This window comes from Thrips palmi, unplaced genomic scaffold (assembly GCF_012932325.1).
Source record: "Thrips palmi isolate BJ-2018 unplaced genomic scaffold, TpBJ-2018v1 HiC_scaffold_11, whole genome shotgun sequence".
NCBI lineage: Eukaryota > Metazoa > Arthropoda > Insecta > Thysanoptera > Thripidae > Thrips > Thrips palmi.
The window spans coordinates 3,847,113-3,866,484 of NW_023144622.1; the positions used below are offsets into that span (position 1 = coordinate 3,847,113).

General features: G+C 51.9%; 6 protein-coding genes across 13 annotated transcripts; 2 read left to right on the forward strand and 4 right to left on the reverse strand.

Annotated features, from left to right (window-relative positions):
• LOC117639688 (alpha-tocopherol transfer protein-like) lies at positions 1 to 3,697 on the reverse strand. Its single transcript, XM_034375564.1, has 7 exons — positions 3,349 to 3,697; positions 2,346 to 2,437; positions 1,715 to 1,865; positions 1,296 to 1,489; positions 876 to 986; positions 433 to 577; positions 1 to 158 (listed from the first exon to the last, which is right to left on the reverse strand). The coding sequence occupies exons 1-7, from the start codon at positions 3,695 to 3,697 to the stop codon at positions 1 to 3; spliced, it is 1,200 nt and encodes a 399-aa protein (XP_034231455.1).
• A 594-nt stretch (positions 3,698 to 4,291) lies between these two features.
• LOC117639434 (clavesin-2-like) lies at positions 4,292 to 7,032 on the reverse strand. Its single transcript, XM_034375079.1, has 5 exons — positions 6,863 to 7,032; positions 5,753 to 6,004; positions 5,484 to 5,677; positions 5,252 to 5,362; positions 4,292 to 4,753 (listed from the first exon to the last, which is right to left on the reverse strand). Exons 1-5 carry the CDS (start codon positions 6,966 to 6,968, stop codon positions 4,586 to 4,588), a joined length of 831 nt encoding a protein of 276 aa, XP_034230970.1. The 5' UTR covers positions 6,969 to 7,032; the 3' UTR covers positions 4,292 to 4,585.
• A 2,235-nt stretch (positions 7,033 to 9,267) lies between these two features.
• On the reverse strand, positions 9,268 to 11,215 carry LOC117639417 (alpha-tocopherol transfer protein-like). Its single transcript, XM_034375040.1, has 8 exons — positions 11,065 to 11,215; positions 10,783 to 10,900; positions 10,579 to 10,670; positions 10,335 to 10,488; positions 9,973 to 10,166; positions 9,791 to 9,901; positions 9,575 to 9,716; positions 9,268 to 9,483 (listed from the first exon to the last, which is right to left on the reverse strand). The coding sequence occupies exons 2-8, from the start codon at positions 10,898 to 10,900 to the stop codon at positions 9,446 to 9,448; spliced, it is 849 nt and encodes a 282-aa protein (XP_034230931.1). The 5' UTR covers positions 11,065 to 11,215; the 3' UTR covers positions 9,268 to 9,445.
• A 527-nt stretch (positions 11,216 to 11,742) lies between these two features.
• On the forward strand, positions 11,743 to 13,856 carry LOC117639151. The gene is made up of 5 exons (XM_034374526.1): positions 11,743 to 12,074; positions 12,153 to 12,751; positions 12,848 to 13,212; positions 13,285 to 13,387; positions 13,487 to 13,856. Exons 1-5 carry the CDS (start codon positions 11,851 to 11,853, stop codon positions 13,627 to 13,629), a joined length of 1,434 nt encoding a protein of 477 aa, XP_034230417.1. The 5' UTR covers positions 11,743 to 11,850; the 3' UTR covers positions 13,630 to 13,856.
• LOC117639152 (UDP-GlcNAc:betaGal beta-1,3-N-acetylglucosaminyltransferase-like protein 1) lies at positions 13,679 to 15,874 on the reverse strand. 5 transcript variants are annotated; one of them, XM_034374532.1, is made up of 9 exons: positions 15,829 to 15,874; positions 15,357 to 15,418; positions 15,021 to 15,243; positions 14,873 to 14,937; positions 14,734 to 14,799; positions 14,488 to 14,651; positions 14,251 to 14,403; positions 13,892 to 14,180; positions 13,679 to 13,799 (listed from the first exon to the last, which is right to left on the reverse strand). In XM_034374532.1, the coding sequence occupies exons 2-9, from the start codon at positions 15,384 to 15,386 to the stop codon at positions 13,719 to 13,721; spliced, it is 1,071 nt and encodes a 356-aa protein (XP_034230423.1). In that variant the 5' UTR covers positions 15,387 to 15,418; positions 15,829 to 15,874; the 3' UTR covers positions 13,679 to 13,718. The 5 variants fall into 5 exon arrangements, with proteins under 5 accessions (XP_034230423.1, XP_034230419.1, XP_034230422.1 ...); XM_034374528.1 differs by having other exon boundaries at positions 15,662 to 15,867; XM_034374531.1 differs by having other exon boundaries at positions 15,694 to 15,852.
• LOC117639149 (suppressor of hairless protein) lies at positions 15,670 to 19,036 on the forward strand. 4 transcript variants are annotated; one of them, XM_034374524.1, is made up of 7 exons: positions 16,094 to 16,151; positions 16,364 to 16,398; positions 16,686 to 17,044; positions 17,126 to 17,459; positions 17,549 to 17,891; positions 17,987 to 18,190; positions 18,280 to 19,036. In XM_034374524.1, the coding sequence occupies exons 3-7, from the start codon at positions 16,717 to 16,719 to the stop codon at positions 18,634 to 18,636; spliced, it is 1,566 nt and encodes a 521-aa protein (XP_034230415.1). In that variant the 5' UTR covers positions 16,094 to 16,151; positions 16,364 to 16,398; positions 16,686 to 16,716; the 3' UTR covers positions 18,637 to 19,036. The 4 variants fall into 4 exon arrangements, with proteins under 4 accessions (XP_034230416.1, XP_034230413.1, XP_034230415.1 ...); XM_034374525.1 differs by lacking the exons at positions 16,094 to 16,151; positions 16,364 to 16,398 and adding an exon at positions 15,670 to 15,726; XM_034374522.1 differs by lacking the exon at positions 16,364 to 16,398 and having other exon boundaries at positions 16,002 to 16,151.
• Positions 19,037 to 19,372: the final 336 nt, after the last annotated feature.

Sequence of the window (19,372 nt, forward strand, 5' to 3'; positions counted from 1 at the left end):
TCACGGCGCCGGGCCCTGGCCGCCCTGGCCGCCCTGGCCGTCGGCTCGGCCGTCGGTCGACACCGCAGACTGACGGCGGCTCGTGGAGAACAGGGACAGGCGGCGTCGCCCCTCCCCCTCCCCCTCCGCCTCCTCCGGGTACCCGAAACTCTCCAACTCTGCGAATAATGCGAACGAAAAGCGGGACAAGTTTTTATCATCGCAGGACGACGTGCCGTGCGGAGTTTTTCTGGTGGACGCCGCCGAGCGTGCCGAGCGCCCGGCGGTAGGCCACCTCTTGCGCTCCGCGCGTGGCTGCGCGCCGGGTTGCCTGCGTCACGGGCGCTCGGCCGCGCTCGGCCGACCGGCAGCTTGACTCCGAACAGCGCTCTGTCTCTCTCGCACCCTTGCGGAGCGCCCCGTGAGTGCGAGAGAGACAGAGCGCAGACTCACCTGCGAAGTAGCCGGCCAGCCCGTGCAGCGCGGAGGCCCAGCGCGCGTACTGGAAGCCGGCGGGCGGGCCGCCGTACTGCTGCGGCAGGATGTCCTTGGGCACCACCTTGTGCAGCTCGTCGAACCGCGTGCCGTGCAGCACCACCTGGCGGCACCACACCAGAAAGTCACGCTCTCCTCCATGGCGGTCCCTATCCACTCAAGGCGTGCCAAGCGGGGGGATTTGGGGGAAAGCGGGGAAGCGGCGGGGCTTGGCGTGAGGCCGGTGGGCCGGTGCGACGAGCAGTTTGAGTGCAGTGCTACCAACAGAGCCGGGGGATCGCAGTATCGCAGCACTGTAAGTGAAACCGAGGCTCTGGGGGACGGAGCATAGTCTAATTGCTTTCCAGGTCCCTGTCCGTCCGTCTGTCTGTCTGTCTCGAGCCCGACTCCGTTCGACTCACCCGTCGCTTCATTTTCTCCTTCATGAAGGGCCTGATGACGGCGTACAGGGCCGCGAAGTAGAAGGGCTGGTTCACCACGTGGAACCCCTTGAAGCGCAGAGGAAACGACTCCTGCCAAGATAAATTGGGCAAGAAAACACCAGGGCTTCAGTCGCAATCGGAGAGGCCGCTGGGGGTGGGGGACAGCAATCTAGGAGAGAGGCCCGGGGATGAAGAGCGTGTGTTGGCGCGGGCTGTACCAGCAGTGATTGAGCTAACTAGCGTTCTTAGGCCCTACCGGCTGGGCGGACAGTGAAAACAAACATTTTTAGGGTGTGTCGGCGCGACTACTAGCAGTGACGGACCTAACTAGACTTCTCAGGCAACTTACCTACCGGGTGAGTGCACTGTGAAGTAAAAACGGTAACTAAGGCCGTGTACCTGGATGACCTCGGTGGTGTTCTTGACGTAGTAGGGCGCGAGGAAGGCGGCGTGCTGCAGGCCGAAGCCGCCGAGGTCCACGATGACGACGATGCCCGACACCTGGGTCTCGGGGTCGCGCACCATCTGCTCCAGCGCCACCACGTTGAGGCGGAAGAAATCGTCCACGGTGTGCAGGGAGCCGTTGTAGTTGTCTGGGAACGGGGCGTGCTGCGTGACTGCGTGGAGGCGGCCAAAACACTGGACGCGTTTTGAGCTCCAGAGTCGCTAAACGGGACTCGAACCGAACGTGTGACCCCACCAATGGATTCCTCGCTCGGAGAGCAATCCATTGGTGGGGTCACACGCTCGGTTCGCGTCCCATTTAGCGACTCTGGAGCTCAAAACGCGCCCGGGTCGGTCTCGGGTCTCGGACTCACCGATCTTCACGGAGAGCACGCGGCAGCCCTCATTGTCGCGGCCCTCCAGCACGCCGTGCATCTCGGCGGCCATCATGCCGTCCAGGCGGTCCAGGTTGTCGGCCCGGAACAGGTTGGGGTGCTTCCGCTTCATGTGGTAGTAGCGCTGCACCTGTGGGGGGCGGGGCGCGGCGGGGCGGGGTGGAGCGGCCAACCGGAAACCAATAACCGATGCCATTCAGAGGGTGTGCAAGCGTCGCCATTCTTCTCCATAACACGAGGCTGTTTGTTGCCCCGTCCACGTCGACCCCGCGCACCCCGCGCGACGCCCCTGCAGTTTGTTCCCGAGCAGCGCCTCGTCGCTCTGTCTCTCTCGCACCCCGACGGGGCGCCGCACGAGTGCGAGAGAGACAGAGCCATTGTTCGGCCTGCAGGGCCGCGTGTGCGCGCTCTCCGCGGGCGGGAGGAAAATGATGGTGTTTTATTTTCAATACTCCCCCGCCGCGGCAGCCGCGAACTGTATACGCCCGTGCCTCGGGCCACGATAGGCTGGATGTTATTTTACGGAGGAAGAGAGAGGGGCCGGCTGGCCGGTCGGTGGGTCGCCAGAGGCGCACCACACCCGTTACCCCTCTCGCTGATGGCCACTCACCGTCTTGTGGGCCTTGACCACGTTGAACTTCCTCGCGCGCAGGAAGCGGATGAGGAAGCCGTCGTCGCAGCGCGCGCGGAGATCGCCGTCCTCTGCCGAAATCGGAATCCGTTCGGTTACTTCCTCTGGCCGAAGTGAAAGTCGACCGCCACGCCCCCTTTTTTCTACTTCCGACTCCGACTCGCGGTTTGCACCCACGTCGCTCGGGGACGCTCCCTGGGCGCCCTAGAGCCCCGAACCGCAGACTCATCCCACACAGCGTGCCGCCTCCGCCGGTCTGTCTCTCTCGCACGCGCGTGGCACGGCCGGCGAGTGCGAGAGAGACGGAGAGACAAAAGCGGCGTTCGGAACGGCTCCGCTGATGCGCGGTGGGCACACGGGCGTCAAGGACGGCGTTCTTGCCCACTTTTTTCCACGAGCCGCCGACTTGAAAAAGGAAAAACACAACGCAAAACGTCCTTGAGTTCCGTGGTGCTACCGTAACGAGAGTGGGACTGCTCGGTGCAGAGCGAGCTGCAAAGCGCGAAAGTGCAGTTAGCGGGCAGCACGCGGCTCGAAATTTGAATCGGATGGCCTCGCTGTGGCCGTGGCCGAGGCGCCGCGGCGGCGAAACCAACACCTGTCCTGCAGAGCGGCGGGCATGGCCAGGCAGGACGGCAGGAAGTGCAGTGCGGGGGCGGGGCGGGGCCAGCTGCAGCCAGCGTGCAATCCGGGCCGAGTGCATACCTCATTAGGCACAGCCGTACCTCAAACACGAGTGCCGAGAGGCCTGCCCGTGCCCGCCACAGAAATGGCCGAAGAGCGTGCCGAGTGCCGATGGTGCCGAACGCGAACAAGGCCCCGTCGTCGGGCTCCCGAGTGACCCAACGCGGCGTGTCACGTGAGCGCGAGAGAGACAGAGCGACGAAGGCACTGTCCGGAATCAAACGGCTGGTGCGAACTACTGCGTGGTGCTACGAGTTGGAAACCAGTCGAAAGAGAGCGACCTGCAGGCAGTCCTCACCCTGCACGAGTCCCCGCAGCCGGTCGAGGAGGGCCGCGGTGCTGGCGGGGTCCTCGTGGAGCTCGTCGCGCGCCCGCTGCAGCCAGGACCCCGTCAGCTGCCAGGCGGGCTCAGCGCCGCCTTCACGCGGGCCCACATCCTGGACAGGGCCGTCGCCGTCCTGGTGGCCAGCGTGGCTCGCCGCCATGGCCGGAACCAGGTCCGGAACCGCGTCGCCGCCACACGCTTCTTCCACGACGTCCACCGCCTGGACGCCCGCGACGTCCACCGCCCCATCGGCGGTCTTGGCGGCCGGGAGGGCGGCCGTCGACGACTTTTTGGCCCGGGAGAACTTTTTGCCTAGGCCCATGGCGTCGCCAGGCGTCGCGGTGCTCCGGTGGCGGCGCTCCAGTGACGGTGCTCTAGTGACAGTGGCCGGACTGGCCTCACCGACTGTCCTCGCCGTCCTCGCTGGGCCGCACGAACGCCGCCGCGCCCCGCCACGCCGCGGCACACGTCAGATCCGCTCCGCGCGGCTCCGCGCACCGCCATGACCGCCATGGGACGGCCGGCCGGGAGGACGAAAGGAGCGAGGAGAGAGAGAGAGGGACCCGCGAGCAAAAAGAAAAAAAAACTTTTTTGTGACCTAATCCATTGCCACTGGCATTGCCACGGCCACCGCGAGCGAGGATTGGCCGGCGTGCTGCCACACGATCATCACGGCGATACCCGCCAGTGCAAAAGGGGGGCAAGCTTTATTATTTTTTAAGTGTGGCCGCACTTAGGCCGCACCGGGACAGAGAGAGTACTTCGTTCTGTCGTGTGTTAACGGAGCGGCTGCCGCGATCGCGGCGATTGCCGATACAAGGCGCCTTTTTCCGGTGTGCTACCTACCACAATACCCGCCGTTGTTTTGCCCGCAGTGATGCCACTCGGATGAATAAGACAATGAATCGAAACCAACTAGTGGTAGTGCGTTTATATTTTTCCTCATTTCCCATCTTACTATAATACATATACAAGATCTTCATATTAGTCACTAGAATATACAAACTATTCTTAACACGTACATTATTTTTTTAAACCTTAAAAATAATTAAAACATGGCATGTCGCGTCAGAGAACATGAACTATGTTGTTACGTACAGAGTGGTATATCATCAATCATCGAGTGTTTTGATTTTGGAGGCGGTGCGCGGGGTTCCTTGGGTTGGCTGCAGTGTGACCGTTGAGGCCGTTGAGGCCGGTGGGGCCGGCGTCAGCAACCGTGGTGCGGGCAGGCCAGCATGGCCTCCTCCACGGCCTCCAGGCGCTTGAGCCAGGGCCCGTTGTCGATGCCCTGCCGGCGGCCGCCGTACAGGTGGGGCAGCACGGCGGCCGGGATGTGCTCGTGCAGGCCGCGCCAGTCCGAGCCGTGGACGTGCACCTGGAGGAGGAGAACAAGAGCACGGAGTGGAGTGGGCTAGCTCGGCCTCCATTGTGTTCGTCATTTCAAAAATTAATGAACGAAGGAGATTCAGCAGTAGCAGTGGCTGTTATTTTTTGTCGTTAAAAATGGCTGCCAGGCGGGCGCCGCCTGCGCGCAGGCAACCCATCGGGCTGCGAGCGCTCCGAGCAGGACGCTGCACTTCTTTATCAGTGTAGCCGACAGGACGGCACAAATGGGAGGCACAGCGTGTCAGTGTTTTTCTGACTTATTTTCCTTATTCCTTCAATCTCGACTGCTTGACCTTTCCGCCCCTTCGATCACCTCCCTCTCTTCCTCTCTCTCCTGCAGCCCCGCCGCTCCCCCGCCCCGCGGCCGTCAGACAGAGATGAATACCACCATCCCTCGGCTTTCTCGTCTCGGGGCGGCGGACTGGCGGGCTGGCGGAGCGCTCTCCAAATAATGGATGCGTTTTAAAGAGTAAGCCGACTGCTTTACCTTCCTGCGGAGCTTCTCGGCGAGGAACGGCTTGAAGAGGGCGTAGATGGCCTCGAAGCCGAAGGGTTGGTTTACTACGTGCACGCCCCGGCACCGCATCGGGTAGCTCTCCTGCAAAAGACCACGACCATGACCACCACGGCGACCACCATGACCATGGCCACCATGACCATGGCCACCATGACCATGGCCACCATGACCACGGCCACCATGACCACCATGCCCAACGTACCTGCGTGAGGCTGACCACGGTGCTGACGAAGGTGGGCGTGATCATGCGGACGTGCTTGAGGTTGATGCCCTGCAGGTCCAGGATGAGGTGCAGCCCGGACACCTGGGTCATGGGGTCCAGCGCGCACGTCTCCAGCACGGTGTAGTACTGCCTCACCACGTACATGGTGGTGATGTGGCTCAGGTCAAAGTAGTCTGCAAGGCAGGCCGGGCACAAAGTGAAAAGACGCTCGGATTACTGCGCACTGACCACGGCACGGCGCGGCCTACCGATTTTGGCGATGATGACGGGGGCCTCGAAGTGGCTCCTGTCCAGGGTGACGGTGACGGCGCGCGTCTCGTGGAAGCGGCGGTGCTTGGAGGCGGCAGCGAAGCGGCACACGTCCGGGTAGCGCCGCCGCATCTCGCAGTAGCGGCGCACCAGCTTCACGGTCTTCTCCACGTCGAACTTGCGCGCGCGCAGGAAGGTGAGGTAGAAGGCGTCGTCCATGCACAGGTCGCCATGGCCGGGCAGCCCCGCTTCTGCGAAGAGAAGCGAGCCGGGCAAGTAGTGTCATCGCGTCTCCTCTGTAGCAAATTCCACGCCAGAAGCCAGTGATTCCTTTCACAATTTTTCCCATAGTTAACCGCTGTGCCGCGCGGCGGGCGGGGTTCCAAAGGGTGACGTGACCCTGGCCGTCGAGTCGTTTTTGATGACGGCGCCAAAAGGGATGAAGCGAGAGGGGGGGGAGCTGGATAAGACGGAGGAGGGGAGGGGGAATTGAATTACCGCGACATGTCGAGCGGCGCGCGGCGTCAGTTCCCTAATAACTGTCCCCGCCCACCTGCAGGGCGACTCCGAACGGTGCTTCTGTCTCTCTCGCACCCGGCGGGCCGTGCGTGCGTGCGAGAGAGACAGAGCGACGGAGCGCGCACTTTCGGCGCCGGCTTCGAGCAGGGCCTCAAGCCCGCCGCACGCAATTATAACTTGCCGCCAACGGCCCCCGGGGATGCAGCGTGGCGCGCCAGCCCACGCGTGCCGGGGCAGAGGCCAGGACGACAGACCCACCCCCAGTGCAGTCGCAGATCAAAATTTCCACGTGTTCATTTTTACTTAATTTTTTGCCGCGCTCAAGTGGTGTTTGGCGGGGCGGGCAGGGCAACAGGATGCACTGTAATGCAAGACGGGCACGCCATAAGCCCTTCCGGGCTGGCGCCGCTGGCGGTCTAGCCTAGCCGTTCGCCCCGTGTGGCCGTGTGGCCGTTTGGCCGCGCGCTCCCGGATCAACAGGTCGATACGTCGCGATGTGCGCGATGTGCGCGATGGCACTGCCTTGCGGCCGAACCTGTACCTGTCCAGGTCCTCCAGGTCCTCCAGGGCGTGCCCACACTGTGCCGTACCTTGCAGGCGCTGCCGCAGCTCCTCCAGGCGGGCCGGCGTCTGCAGGGGGTCCTCGTTAAGCTCCAGGCGCGCCTTCTCCGCCCACTCCGGGGGCAGGTGGTGCATGCTCGCGGTGCTGACGGTGTCCTCCAGGGCGCGGCGCGGCGCTCCCAGCCGCCAGCTTGCTTGACCACGCCGATGTCGCCTCTCCGCGCCGCGGTCGCGGTGCCGGACGCGCTGATGGACCGGACGGACGGGCGGACAGACGGACAGGCGGACGGTCCCCGGCCAGCGAGCTGATTTCGAACAGTGCGCTGTCTCTGTCGCTCTCACGGCGCGTGCCGCAGGGTGCGAGAGAGACAGCGCGACGATGCGACATGCTCGACGCGTGTATTCCTTTCCGCCTTCCGACCGGACCAGCCGACGGACCGAGCGGCCGGCAGGAGGGGCGGCGGGGCGGCGGGGCCCCGAAGGGGGTGACTTTATCAACGGGGTTAGGCGGTCAGGGGGCCCCCAGGCCCAGGCCGGCCCAGGGCGCGGGGCCGCGGGGCAAAGCGCGGGGCAGAGCAGATAGGCAGCGTGTTTCCGCGTCGGGCCGGGCGGCTTCGTCGGCTTCCTGGTCGACGACCCACTAATTATTGGGATAGACGTCCTCTCCGTCACTTACCCACACACGCGCGGACGCACGCTCGCTCGCTCTCCCTCTCTCTTTCCTCCCACCACACACACACACACACACACGTGTGTGCTGTATCGGTGCCGGGCTCTTGACTTTGCCCTTTAATTTCACGAGTAAGTTGTTTATGTGGACGACCCGCGGTGCCCCCCGCCACACACGCACATCCACCCTCCACACACCCACACATTCACCCTCACACACACACACACACACACTGACCGGCGGCCGCGGCCGGCCTGCGTCGTTTATTCGAGCGCCTCTCAAACTCGACGGTGGAGGTGCGAGGCCCACGCGGCCAGCGAGGCAGTGACTGAATGCCTAATTAAGCCCTTTCCGCACATCAATAATGCGGGCCGTTCGCTCTCTCTCTCTCTCTCTCTCGCGGCCCACCGCGCCGTGAGTGCGAGAGAGACAGAGCGACAGGGACGCGGTTCGGCATCAGCCCGCCCACGCATTCAAAAGCGTTCCGGGCGATCCGCCTCGTCCAGGGAGTCCAGGAGGGAGTCCAGGAGGGAGTCCAGGGACGCAGATGGGGCTCGCTGGGCTCGTTCGGACGGGGCGTGGTTGCGGGTTGATGCCGATCGGCGCCACCCTCTCTCTCTCGCACTCAGGGGGCGTCGCCCGGGGGTGTGAGGGGAAGCTAGTGGATTGCATTCATTTTGATACCTGCCCCCCTGATCGCTTAATCCGGGTTCCAGGGCTTAGCTGCCCCTCAACGGAAGCTCCGTACGTTTCTCGTGCCCCAATTTTCGTACCAAACTTTTTTTTTTTGAAGTGCAGACTGTTGTTAGTGGTTGTTAGTCAAGGCACCAGAGTCATTGTCACCCATCGAGATTCGGATTCCCGTAGTTCTCGCACCCCCACTTTCGATTCCAACCCCCGCCCCACTTTTGCCCCGCAGCCTGAACCGCAATCTGGATCCGAATGTGGTGCGGGGACTGGCGGGGACGAGTCGGCTGCCTGGCCGCGCGGCCCGGACGGCCTGGACGTCTTCATCCCTAATGCATGATGCATTGGCCGGCAGTCCGGCAGCCGGCCGCGCAGCCTAGCCAGCCCATTAGCCGCCCTCTGTCAGGCTGCAGGCTGCCTCCGAAACCGCCCCCGTCGCTCTGTCTCTCTCGCACCCTCCGGAACGCCCCGTGAGTACGAGAGAGACAGAGCGACGAATGCACTGCCCGGAGTCAGCCGGAGTCTGTCCGTCTCCCTGTCAGCTTGCCGGCCTCCTTCACTTTTGCTCAACATTCCCTTTCTCCCTCGCACTCTCTCACACGCTAGCAGTGCTCCACGAACGGCCCGATTTTGTCATCAACAACAAGAGCACCAATGACAAGAGCGGAAATTGGGCCGGCGGGGCTTCGGTGTCGGCCCGGCCAGCCGAGGCGCAGCCTTCTAGAACATTGCAACAGGCACGGCGTCTCGCCTCCTCTTTTTTTCCTTTTGCCGGACGAATGCGTTTGATGAACCTCACTTCAAGTGATAACATGCTGATGGGGCCGGCGAACCCAAACTCCGTAAACTCCGTGCTCGTTGTGCGGAAGTGGCCACTTCATCGCCAAAAACGGCTATCTCCATCTCCACCATTTCGGCTGACCCCGCTCGGGTCAAACCGCCTTGTGTTTTTTTTTCAAGTTTTATGTTTGTTTTGTTTGCTGCCAAAGTGCCTTTTGTCTTCTCAAAATAGGCAGGGATTTTTTTTATCTTCCTTTTCGATGCGTGCAGAGGAATGGGGTCGAGAAAGACGTTGCGTACGTTAACTGGTAGTTTATTTACTTGTCCATCACAGATTGATGAAATACTATACAGTAAGCATGGAAAAGGAGCGGGAAAATATCCTGCGTGAGTGAAAAGTGGCACATTATAAAGTAAAAGGTAAACAGTAAACACAGACAATGTTCTTCCAATTAGTTAAAACTAGGCGATGTACTTATTTGCGCTGCTTCACGTACCCGTACGATTTTAGTTCTAAAAAAACACACAAACAGAAAAAAAATTATTTAGACTGGTTTTGTTTTTGGGTGAGGAAGAAGGGGGGGGGGGGGGGGGTGAAACGTACCTTCGAACATAGGTTTCTTTTCTAAGACGTGGTTGAACCAATCGGCCCAGTTGACCTCCCCGGTGCCTCCGAAGTCTTTTGTGAGCACGCAGGGGGGGATCACCTTGTGCAGCGACGACAGGTCACCATTGTGCCAAGAAATCTGACGACACAAAATCGTGTTTTTTTGTTCTGGGTAGAAAAGAGCGCGTTTAGGGCACGTGTCTCGAAACTCACCTTCCGTCTGAACTCCTCCTTCATTAGCGGCTTCACCGCGTTGTAAGTGAGGCTGAAGACCCGCGGCGCGTTCACGCAGTAGAAGGCCTGCATTTTAATGGGGATGCAGTCCTGGAAGCACACCGTTTGCTCAGCACACGGCCGCCGAGAGAGACACACTTTTTCCCCCTCCCCCCTCTCACCTGCAGAAACTTGAGGGACACCTTGATCTTGTAGGGTGTCAGCCAGCGCACCAGCTTGTAGGAGAAGCGCGTGATGTCCACCAGCACCACGATGCCGAGCCGCTGCACCTCGGGGTCCACGGACAGGGACTCGAGCGTCATCAGGCACGTCTGCAGGACCTCCTCGAACTTGTGGCGGGTGGGGTCCATGTCACCTGGCCGCACCACGGTCGGTCAGACAGCCGGACGAAAACACGTAAGTGTGCAAGAGCCACCAAGAGCGCGCGCCCCACGACGCCCGGCGGGTAGGCAATGCGCAGACACGGCTGCGTCGCACCGCGAGCGTTGCCTACCTGCCGGGCGCTCCGACCCCCTCCCCTCACCTATCCTGGCGACGAAGATCCGGCGGCCCAGGGCGTCTCTGTCGGCCAGCTCGAAGCCCAGCTCGTTGCTCTCGAAGATGGACACGTACATGTTGGGGTCGTTGAGCAGGAACACGTCCGGGTAGTCGCGCCTCGCGGCGAAGTACTCCTGGACCTGGGGCGGCGGGAAGCTCAGGGTCGGAAACGGCAGAGGAAAAAAGAAAAAACACGGCGGTACTCGAACCCTCGACCAGGCGTCACTTACCAGGTGGTACGATTTTTTGACGTCGAGGTCCGCGGCCCAGAGGAACCGGGACAGGAATTCGTCCGTCACCGGACACACCAGGTCCGCGTCAGCTGTGCAGCACGGGGAAACTTTGACTCAAACTTTTAACTCACAGACCTGTAAGTTGGACCAGCCAGCCAGCCCAGCCACGACGAGGGGCCAGAGCGCCTGGAGCGCGCTTACCTTGCACCAGCTCGCGCAGGCCCTGCAGGCCCTCCAGGACGGCCTCTGCGTTGTCTTCCATTTCCTCCTGCTTTCGCGGAACAGCAGCAACAGCAGCCTCTGCCGTCGTCACCACCATCTGGAACCGTCGGTACAACGATTCGTTCTAGCCACCCAACTGTCACCAAGTCTCTGTTAACTTTTTACTTTTTTTAGTTCGGCGATAGACATACGTTTTGTCTCTGCTCAAAAAGATGCATCCCTTTTTTTTCAAAACCTATTTTTTGATGGGACAATATTTACCTTTGTCGAGTTAAAAGCAGTCTTTTTTCTCTCTCATCCCCTTCCGAACGATTCCTTTCAAAGGCTGCCCAGAGTCTGTCCAGAGGCTGTCCGAGGGCTGCTAGTTGGCTGTCGCGCGGAGCTGAGGGGTCTGACCCGAGCGGTCCGCGGAAGGCCTTCCGAAAGTCGAGGGGGCCCGCGGTGCGCGGTGGAGGGGGAGCGACCCGGCGACCCTTCGAGACTCAAATGTGGAAGAAAGGCGGGATGAACAACCGAGAAAACTGCGGTTCCCAGAATTATGAGAGCAAACACAGTGAGTGTTGCTGCGCTCGGCATGAAAAAACTCCACAGTATTTTATTTTTATTTTTTTCAGTTGTTTCTCATTTTTTAAAACATTAAAATATCGTAAGTCAATATTGGGTCAAAATCGCAGGTTGAAAAATTCTAGGACTTTCGAACCAGCGTGTTTCAAATTTTCGCGCTGCGCCGAGTGGGCAGGGGTGCGCGCAAGGACACTACGAGTGTTTAATGATTACTTCTCGACTATTGAAACTGTACTAAAGAGGTGAGATGCTATCAAAATAAATTCGAGTAATGACATAAAAAATTATGAAAATAGAGCCAGAGTCCAAGCTTAAGCACTAAAGCCTGACTGGAGCAAGTGGGAATTTCATTCGGCAACGTTGCTTAAGCTGAGAACCACATTCAGATTCGTTGCTGTCAGCACGAGCGCCTAACCTCTCCCCAGATCGTGTGTTTGTTTACTTTCCCTCGCGTTCAGATGCGAGAACCATTGACAATCCACCATGAATGGAAGCAGAATCTGGGTTGATTTGTCTGCACTGTTTTCCTGCTCGCGCAAGCAAAGCTGCATATTCGTTGACCACGAAAAGTTTAGGACTGTGGGAGATGTGGAGGAGCACATTTGCCGGTTGTTCAGTCTGAAGCAAGCCATCCACATCCAGAATGACGGCTGGCTGCTGCCCAGCTCTGAGAGCTCACTACTACTGCGTGATAATGATATAGTCAGGTATGTCTTCACTAAAATACGATGCCTGCCTTTGCAGTTCTACCTGACATTGTCTCCATTCTTCACCTTTTGTTCCAGTGTTGTCCCAGAAGACGCTCCTAAAATTTCTCAAATTATCGATAAAACTAAAGATGCTCTTTCAGCACTCAAGAGCACGGATCTGAAGGACTTGTGTAAACCCCCATCTAAACCTGTTGTGTCTAAGACTGATATGGTACCCCCCAAATCTGTCGTAACTAACGGCCATGGTCCTGTAATTGTGAAAGATAATGGAGCCACCAGCTTGAAGAGCAGCATCAAAAATCCATTTGCTGTTGGTCAACCTCCATCCCTTGAAGCAACAAAAAATCCAGTTGTAGAGCAACCTGAGCAGAATGGTGAGGCCAATGAAACTTTATCGACACCACCTGTGTTGGAAGGCAATGAAACCGCAAGTGAAATCGGTTCTGAAAGTAAAAAAAGAAAGAGAATCCGAAGAAGAAAGAAGAAATCTGCCACTGATACCACTGTTGATGAAAATACAAAGGAGACCAAGCGAAGCCAATATATTCAAAACAAGTTCCTTCAGAGTATAAGTTACACACTGAGTACCGTAATGGGTAACAATACACCAGCAGATGTTAACACATCATTGACAAGTAACAAGAAGAGGAAACATATTTTTTTTGATGACCCAGGTTAGCAAATACTTTTTTCACTTTTGTTTCATTTTCATTGAGAATACTGTAACTGCAGTATTTTAACTTAACTAATCACATTTTTGTCACTCACAGAAGAAAAGGTTACAAAGAAAATATTGACATTAGAAGACACAAAAGTTGTTGAGAGACCCCCTATAGCAGAAGAACCAGAAGATGTAAAGATTTCTTCAACTGAAGAGCCAACGAGCAGTTCACATCAAAATGATGAAAGTCAGATCTTACCTTCCATTTCTTCACCTGCCCTAGATGATGGTGCTCTGGGTCTAGCAAAGCTCATGTCCTTGAGTAAACAGAAGTCCCCAGCTGTATTTGAACGCAAAAAAGCAGAGAAGGTCAAAATAAATGAGGAAGACACCACTGTGATCCCTCAACAGAAGACTATAAAGCTAACTCCCTTAAATGATTTGCCTGTCAAAGAAACTATTATACAATTTCAGGTAAGTCCCTTTTGATTGACTTTTCTGTTTCATTTTGAACTTTCTATAATAATAAAAAATAATGTGTTTCAGATTTTAAAAATGTGTAACTACTCTCCAGTTGTCTCTGCACCAATTAAAGCACGTGTCATTTCACCTGATGCAGCAAACAAACAAATTTATGTTCAAATCCTAGGTAATGTATTGTTAATTGTGTTTCTGGATGGGATTATATTTTCAACTTTTTAGACATTTCAAACTATTAAGAAAAACTGTGGTTTTGATTGTATTGCAGAGGGACTTGATGAACTTCAAACTGAGAAGGGAAAGTTCAGCTTGGATCTTGACGAGTGTCTCAATGATGATGTGTCTTCGGGTGAATATTTATATCTAGATTGGCAGGAGTTACTTGAACCCAAAGCTGTTAATTATGTTTGAACTCTGATGTGAGGTAAGCCAGTAATACTGCCAGAAGAAAACAAAATGATTTTTTGTTAAAATTTATTCATAAAAATTGAGGTTTTAAATCAGCTGAAAATGATATAATCTTTTGCTTCTACTAGTTTTAAAGATGCAAGGTTCCTTTCAAAGTTGCCAGCTGTCAAATCCTAGAACAATCATATTCAATAAATTATTTTTTTGTCTTGTTGACACACATTTGTCAGCTTCATGATTAGCTCTTTATTTACTGAATACTTACCAGTTTAAGACATATCACAAAGGGAGGTTTAGCAGTCTGATAATCTAGAATGGGAATAGATCTGCTATTTCGGCTTCTGGTTTGGTCTTCAGGGTAATAGGGTTGATAGTGTTTACCTATTTTCTTGACATCCACATCACACATTGCCAACACTTGGTCCTGTAGCTCTGGAGCAAGCGACCGGTAAAATTTACGGCCCTGCTTTCCAGCATTCCATATAGTGAATTTAGGCCAACCCTTCAGTACATTATGTGTGAGGTGTTCCAATCGTACATTCCATATAGTGTCTCTGCCATAAATTCAATCACAATTAGTTTCTGAAATAAACAGATCGCCTAGACTTGATTCTTAAGACTTACTCATGAATTGAAAACGTGGTGGCATTTTCATGGTAACGGTACATCAGTAGGACCTCATCTACCCGCCGGATTTTACCCTTAAGATCTAGATGTTTATAAAAAAATATTAAATCCTCTGGTGTTCCTTGGCCAGCTTCAGAAAACCCTCCAACTCTGTTTCACAAATTTTTTTGAGAAGTTTGTTTATTGAATTACAGCTTTGGTTTCTCATTCTCGGTCACCAAGTTGAAAACTTACTTGTCAAACACTTTTCTGGTGCAAAACCAGGTTGGCATTACAATTGTGGGTCCATGTGAAGTGTAAATTTGAACACCTAACTTATCATGGCTAAGTTCATTGGCCCACCTTGTAAAACGTTCTGTTGATTCCGGTGGTTCTCTCACAAACTTGCAACCTATAATCTAGAAAATAGAAAACAAATTTATACATAATGCAATGTTATATATCAGGTGTTATAAGCTGAACATTTTTAGTGGCACTTACAGCCTCTGGAAATTTCTCTGCTTCTTGTAACTGGTGGTGTATTCGGTGTGGGAGCATTACATCGTCCTGTAAAATGCAAGCATAAATAGAAGCTATAGGTGGGAAGAAGAGAGAGAATTCATCACAATTTCACTCTTACCACATCTTGAAAACATAGAAAGCTTCCACATGATTGTTCCACTGCTCGATTCTTGGCAAATCCGACTATATTGGCAACCATTACAAGCAAAATTATAAGCGGGATGCTCCATGTAACTTAAACATGATACAGTACCTAAAAGACTCACCTCCCTGGGGCTTCCCTTGCCCACTTGACAGTGTAACTTTTATATGTGAGTTGTCTTTCAGTTCAGACTGCCATTTTGATATAATTTCCTCTGTATCATCAGTGCTACTGTCATTGTAAATAGAAACTTCTACACATTGAGTGTTCAATATATTTTGAGAAAGTATTCCTTTAAAACAGTCATCCAACCACTTTGAGCCATTGTAAACGGGAATGATAATGGACTGAAGAACAGAAGGAACAATTATGGTACACTTCCTATTTTTATTGAGAACTAATTTAATATTTGCTGTACGCAACAAAATAATTGTATGCATTATCGGAAAAAATACATTACCACTTCAGGCTGACTATGAATAGATGCCATGACATTGACAAGCAGGGTCTGTCTGATTTTTCCTGGCAGAATAACAATTTGTAAATGGGGATAACCAGGGATAACTTGACATAAGGTTATGCATGCACTAATTACAATTAGTTCTGATAGTTAACGATAAGCACCTTAAGTGCATTTAAATATATACTAACGGCAACTGTTCTCAATGACTTTAGCTTGACGCCAATTTAAAAAGTTATTGATGTGTCAGTCAATCATCCATCACAGTCTGCTGTGCTAGCAGCCGACAGAACTTGTAAACAAACCTGTGAATAACGTTTCATGCAAAATGGACAACCTTCTCAGCAAATACGGAGAACGGAACATTGAGGTATCAGAAATGACCCGGAGAATTTCTTAAAACATTCGCGGACGTTCCGCAATGCGGAATTTACAAGGGCCAGCCTCAAGCACGCCGGGTGTCGGATCTCACATTGAAATTTCCGTTATGTACCGGAGCGGGCAAGTGATGATTAAAGGGAAAACCTGACAAACCATAAAGTCTGTTCTGATTTTATGAATTCGAATACGTTAAAGCCATAAAGAGAAACACGCTGTTAGCTCGTACGGCTTTTTATGATAAGGCATTTTTAATTTTGCTGTGCAAATTTGATTCCAAGTCAAGAACCACGGTGCAGAAACACTTGAATTCCATGGCGGGGATGTTGCCGTCCTTGGTGAGAACCAAACAGGTGTTTTGTGAAGATGGCGTCGGCTTGTCTCAACGAACCGAGTTCGGCGTGAGGCGTTTTAAATGTATTGTTTTATGTTTTTATCCTTAAATTTTTCATTTTTTATCACCAAAGTGTTTCCGAAGCGCCACCTTATCGATTCGCCCTGATGTTCTGTGTCAGTTTTCCTCACTGACGTGACACTGCACTCGATAAGCGGACCGTGGGAGAATTGTTTACGTTTCTGTTATACAATATGTTTCGATTGTTTTTGTCACCCAAAGATTTATTTCGCAGCATTGTTTGTTGACAACGCTGGCCCTGATTATGAGGTGTGTTCCAAAAATGTACTTACAAAGTACAGTGATTACTCTTTGGGCCGAAATAATGTACCTTACCATAGGTTAAGGTGTAACAAGTTCATAGACCTTTCTGGAGTTCCTCTGAACAAGACATTTAAAATTAAATCAGTTTCTCCTCCTACTTGTACTGTGGCTAATTTACTGTTTTTTCATATTTTCAAATGCTAGAGTTTATTTCTTTTCTCATTCCCTACGCATTTATGATTGCATAAGTCTTACTAGCTGTATGGTTCTGATATGTTTTGTTTTGTTGACAGTCCCATCATGACCTTTGAATAACACTAAAGGATGCCACACCAATACGGTGTTCATGGGCTGCATAGTCCACCCTCTCCTCCTCAAAGGCCTGTTGAAAGAGCTGTGAATCAGGGCGGTGGAGGTGGGGTGATCGCCCCAAGTCCTCTCAACATGTTGAGCTCAAGATTGGATCAACGCTTGACACGAGATGCCATGGAAAGGTATCTTCGTGAAAGGAATGACATGGTGATTGTCATTCTTCATGCCAAAGTTGCTCAAAAGTCTTATGGCAATGAGAAAAGATTCTTCTGCCCTCCTCCATGTATTTATCTATTTGGAGATGGGTGGCGACTCAGGCAGGAACAGCTCATGAGAGCAGGTAAACAGTCAGTTAAAAAAAACAGTTTTGATTTATCTGCTTGGCTTCAACTGTACACATTATACCATTTTGAATTTACAGGAGAATCAGAGCAGAGTTCACAGTTGTGTGCATTCATTGGAATTGGTAGCGCTGACCAAGATATGCAGCAGCTTGATTTGAACAACGGAAAACAGTATTGTGCAGCAAAAACACTGTTCATCTCGGATTCTGACAAGAGAAAGCATTTCATGCTTTCTGTTAAAATGTTTTATGGGACTGGGCAAGATATTGGTGTATTTCACTCCAAACGAATCAAGGTCATTAGTAAACCATCAAAGAAAAAACAATCTCTGAAAAATGCTGACCTTTGTATAGCAAGTGGCACAAAAGTAGCCCTTTTCAACCGTTTGCGCTCTCAAACTGTGAGCACAAGGTTTGTACACTTTTTTGTTGCTTGCCCCAATTGAATTCATTTAGAATCAAATGTACAGTTTATTTATAATATACGTTTACTTTCACCAGGTACCTACATGTTGAAAATGGAAATTTCCATGCTAGTTCTACTCAGTGGGGTGCTTTCACTATCCATCTCCTGGATGATAATGAGAGTGAAAGTGAAGAATTTACTGTTCGAGATGGCTACGTACACTATGGTTCTACTGTAAAACTTGTGTGCTCTGTTACTGGTATGGCTCTGCCAAGACTTATTATTCGAAAGGTTGACAAGCAGATGGCCTTATTGGAAGCTGATGATCCTGTTTCTCAGTTACACAAGTGTGCTTTCTACATGAAAGACACTGAACGCATGTATTTATGTTTAAGTCAAGAAAGAATCATTCAATTTCAAGCAACACCATGCCCTAAGGTAAGATATGTGTTGTGATTTCAATTTGAGACAAATGTGTTTTGTGTTCCATACATTACAAAGTAATCATATGGCTAAACCATATTGTTATTCAGGAATTGAACAAAGAGATGATAAATGATGGTGCCTGCTGGACAATTATATCAACTGATAAGGCTGAATATCAATTCTTTGAAGGAATGGGTCCAGTTAGATTGCCAGTTACCCCAGTTCCAATTGTACATTCATTGAATTTGAATGGTGGAGGAGATGTTGCTATGCTGGAGCTTAGTGGTGAAAACTTCACTCCAAACCTTCAGGTAATGAAAGTCTTCATTCCAATAACATGTATCTTACAACTCTTTATTAGTTTCTTAAGTTATCTTTTTTTTTTTTTTTTCCTATTTAGGTCTGGTTTGGAGATGTAGAAGCTGAGACTCTATATCGATGTCAAGAAACAATGTTATGTGTTGTTCCTGAAATAACTCAGTTTCGAGGAGAATGGCAGTGGGTCCGTCAGCCGACACAAGTGCCCGTATCTTTGGTTCGCAATGATGGAGTTATTTATGCTACAGGTCTTACTTTTACCTACACTCCTGAGCCTGGGCCAAGGCCTCATTGTCCACCTGCTGAGGACATTATTCGCACTCGTAGACCTAGAGACACTGATAGGGACCAGGACAATCGAACAACTGAGCCGCAAAGGGATAGTCAGAATAATCGCTATCCTGCCATCTCTGATGGACCTTGGAGTCAGGCATCGTAGTTAATGACATATATTTTTTAATATTTGACAGTCCAAGGTAAACATATTGTTTACAGGGCCAAATTAAGAGTGGGACCAATGTTTCTCCACTAGCCTAACAGTACTTGTATTCTTTGCCGAAAAGAAATCAAATCTCGTAGCCATTAGTATTAAGTAATTGTGTGCACGCATTATGCATGATATTTGTGATGTTTTGTGTACGTTTTTATACTCAGACTGATATGAAACTATAGTATTCATCTCTATTTTAACTTTGCCATATGTTCTATTTTCATGAAATGGCATACTTCTTGTATATAAAAGAGATGTGCTGATTTCTGTGATTACTGCATGAAAGCGGTCTATTTTTACTTTCCTGTATCATGTTTTAAGAGCCAATTGCAATAAATTTTAACCTCTACATGTTTGTGTTATTGCACTGAGACTTGGGAGGCATCAAGGATAAAGACACATTTCCAGCAAAATCAATTTCATTATTGCAATAAAAAGAATCTACAATTATTTTTCACAAACTTAAACACTGTAACAATATATTAATTACAATTTCAAGAAAATATATAATTCTTTGATAACCAGGATCAGGAAGACTGGGAGTGGACGGTCATAAATTACGTTAAATAGAATGATTTGAGCATATGTTCTTAATCTGTACATAATGATGAAATGACTATCTTTTATGCATGTTTATACAAGTTTCATGATTAAAATTACACAATTTCAGGCAATTTAGCATAAT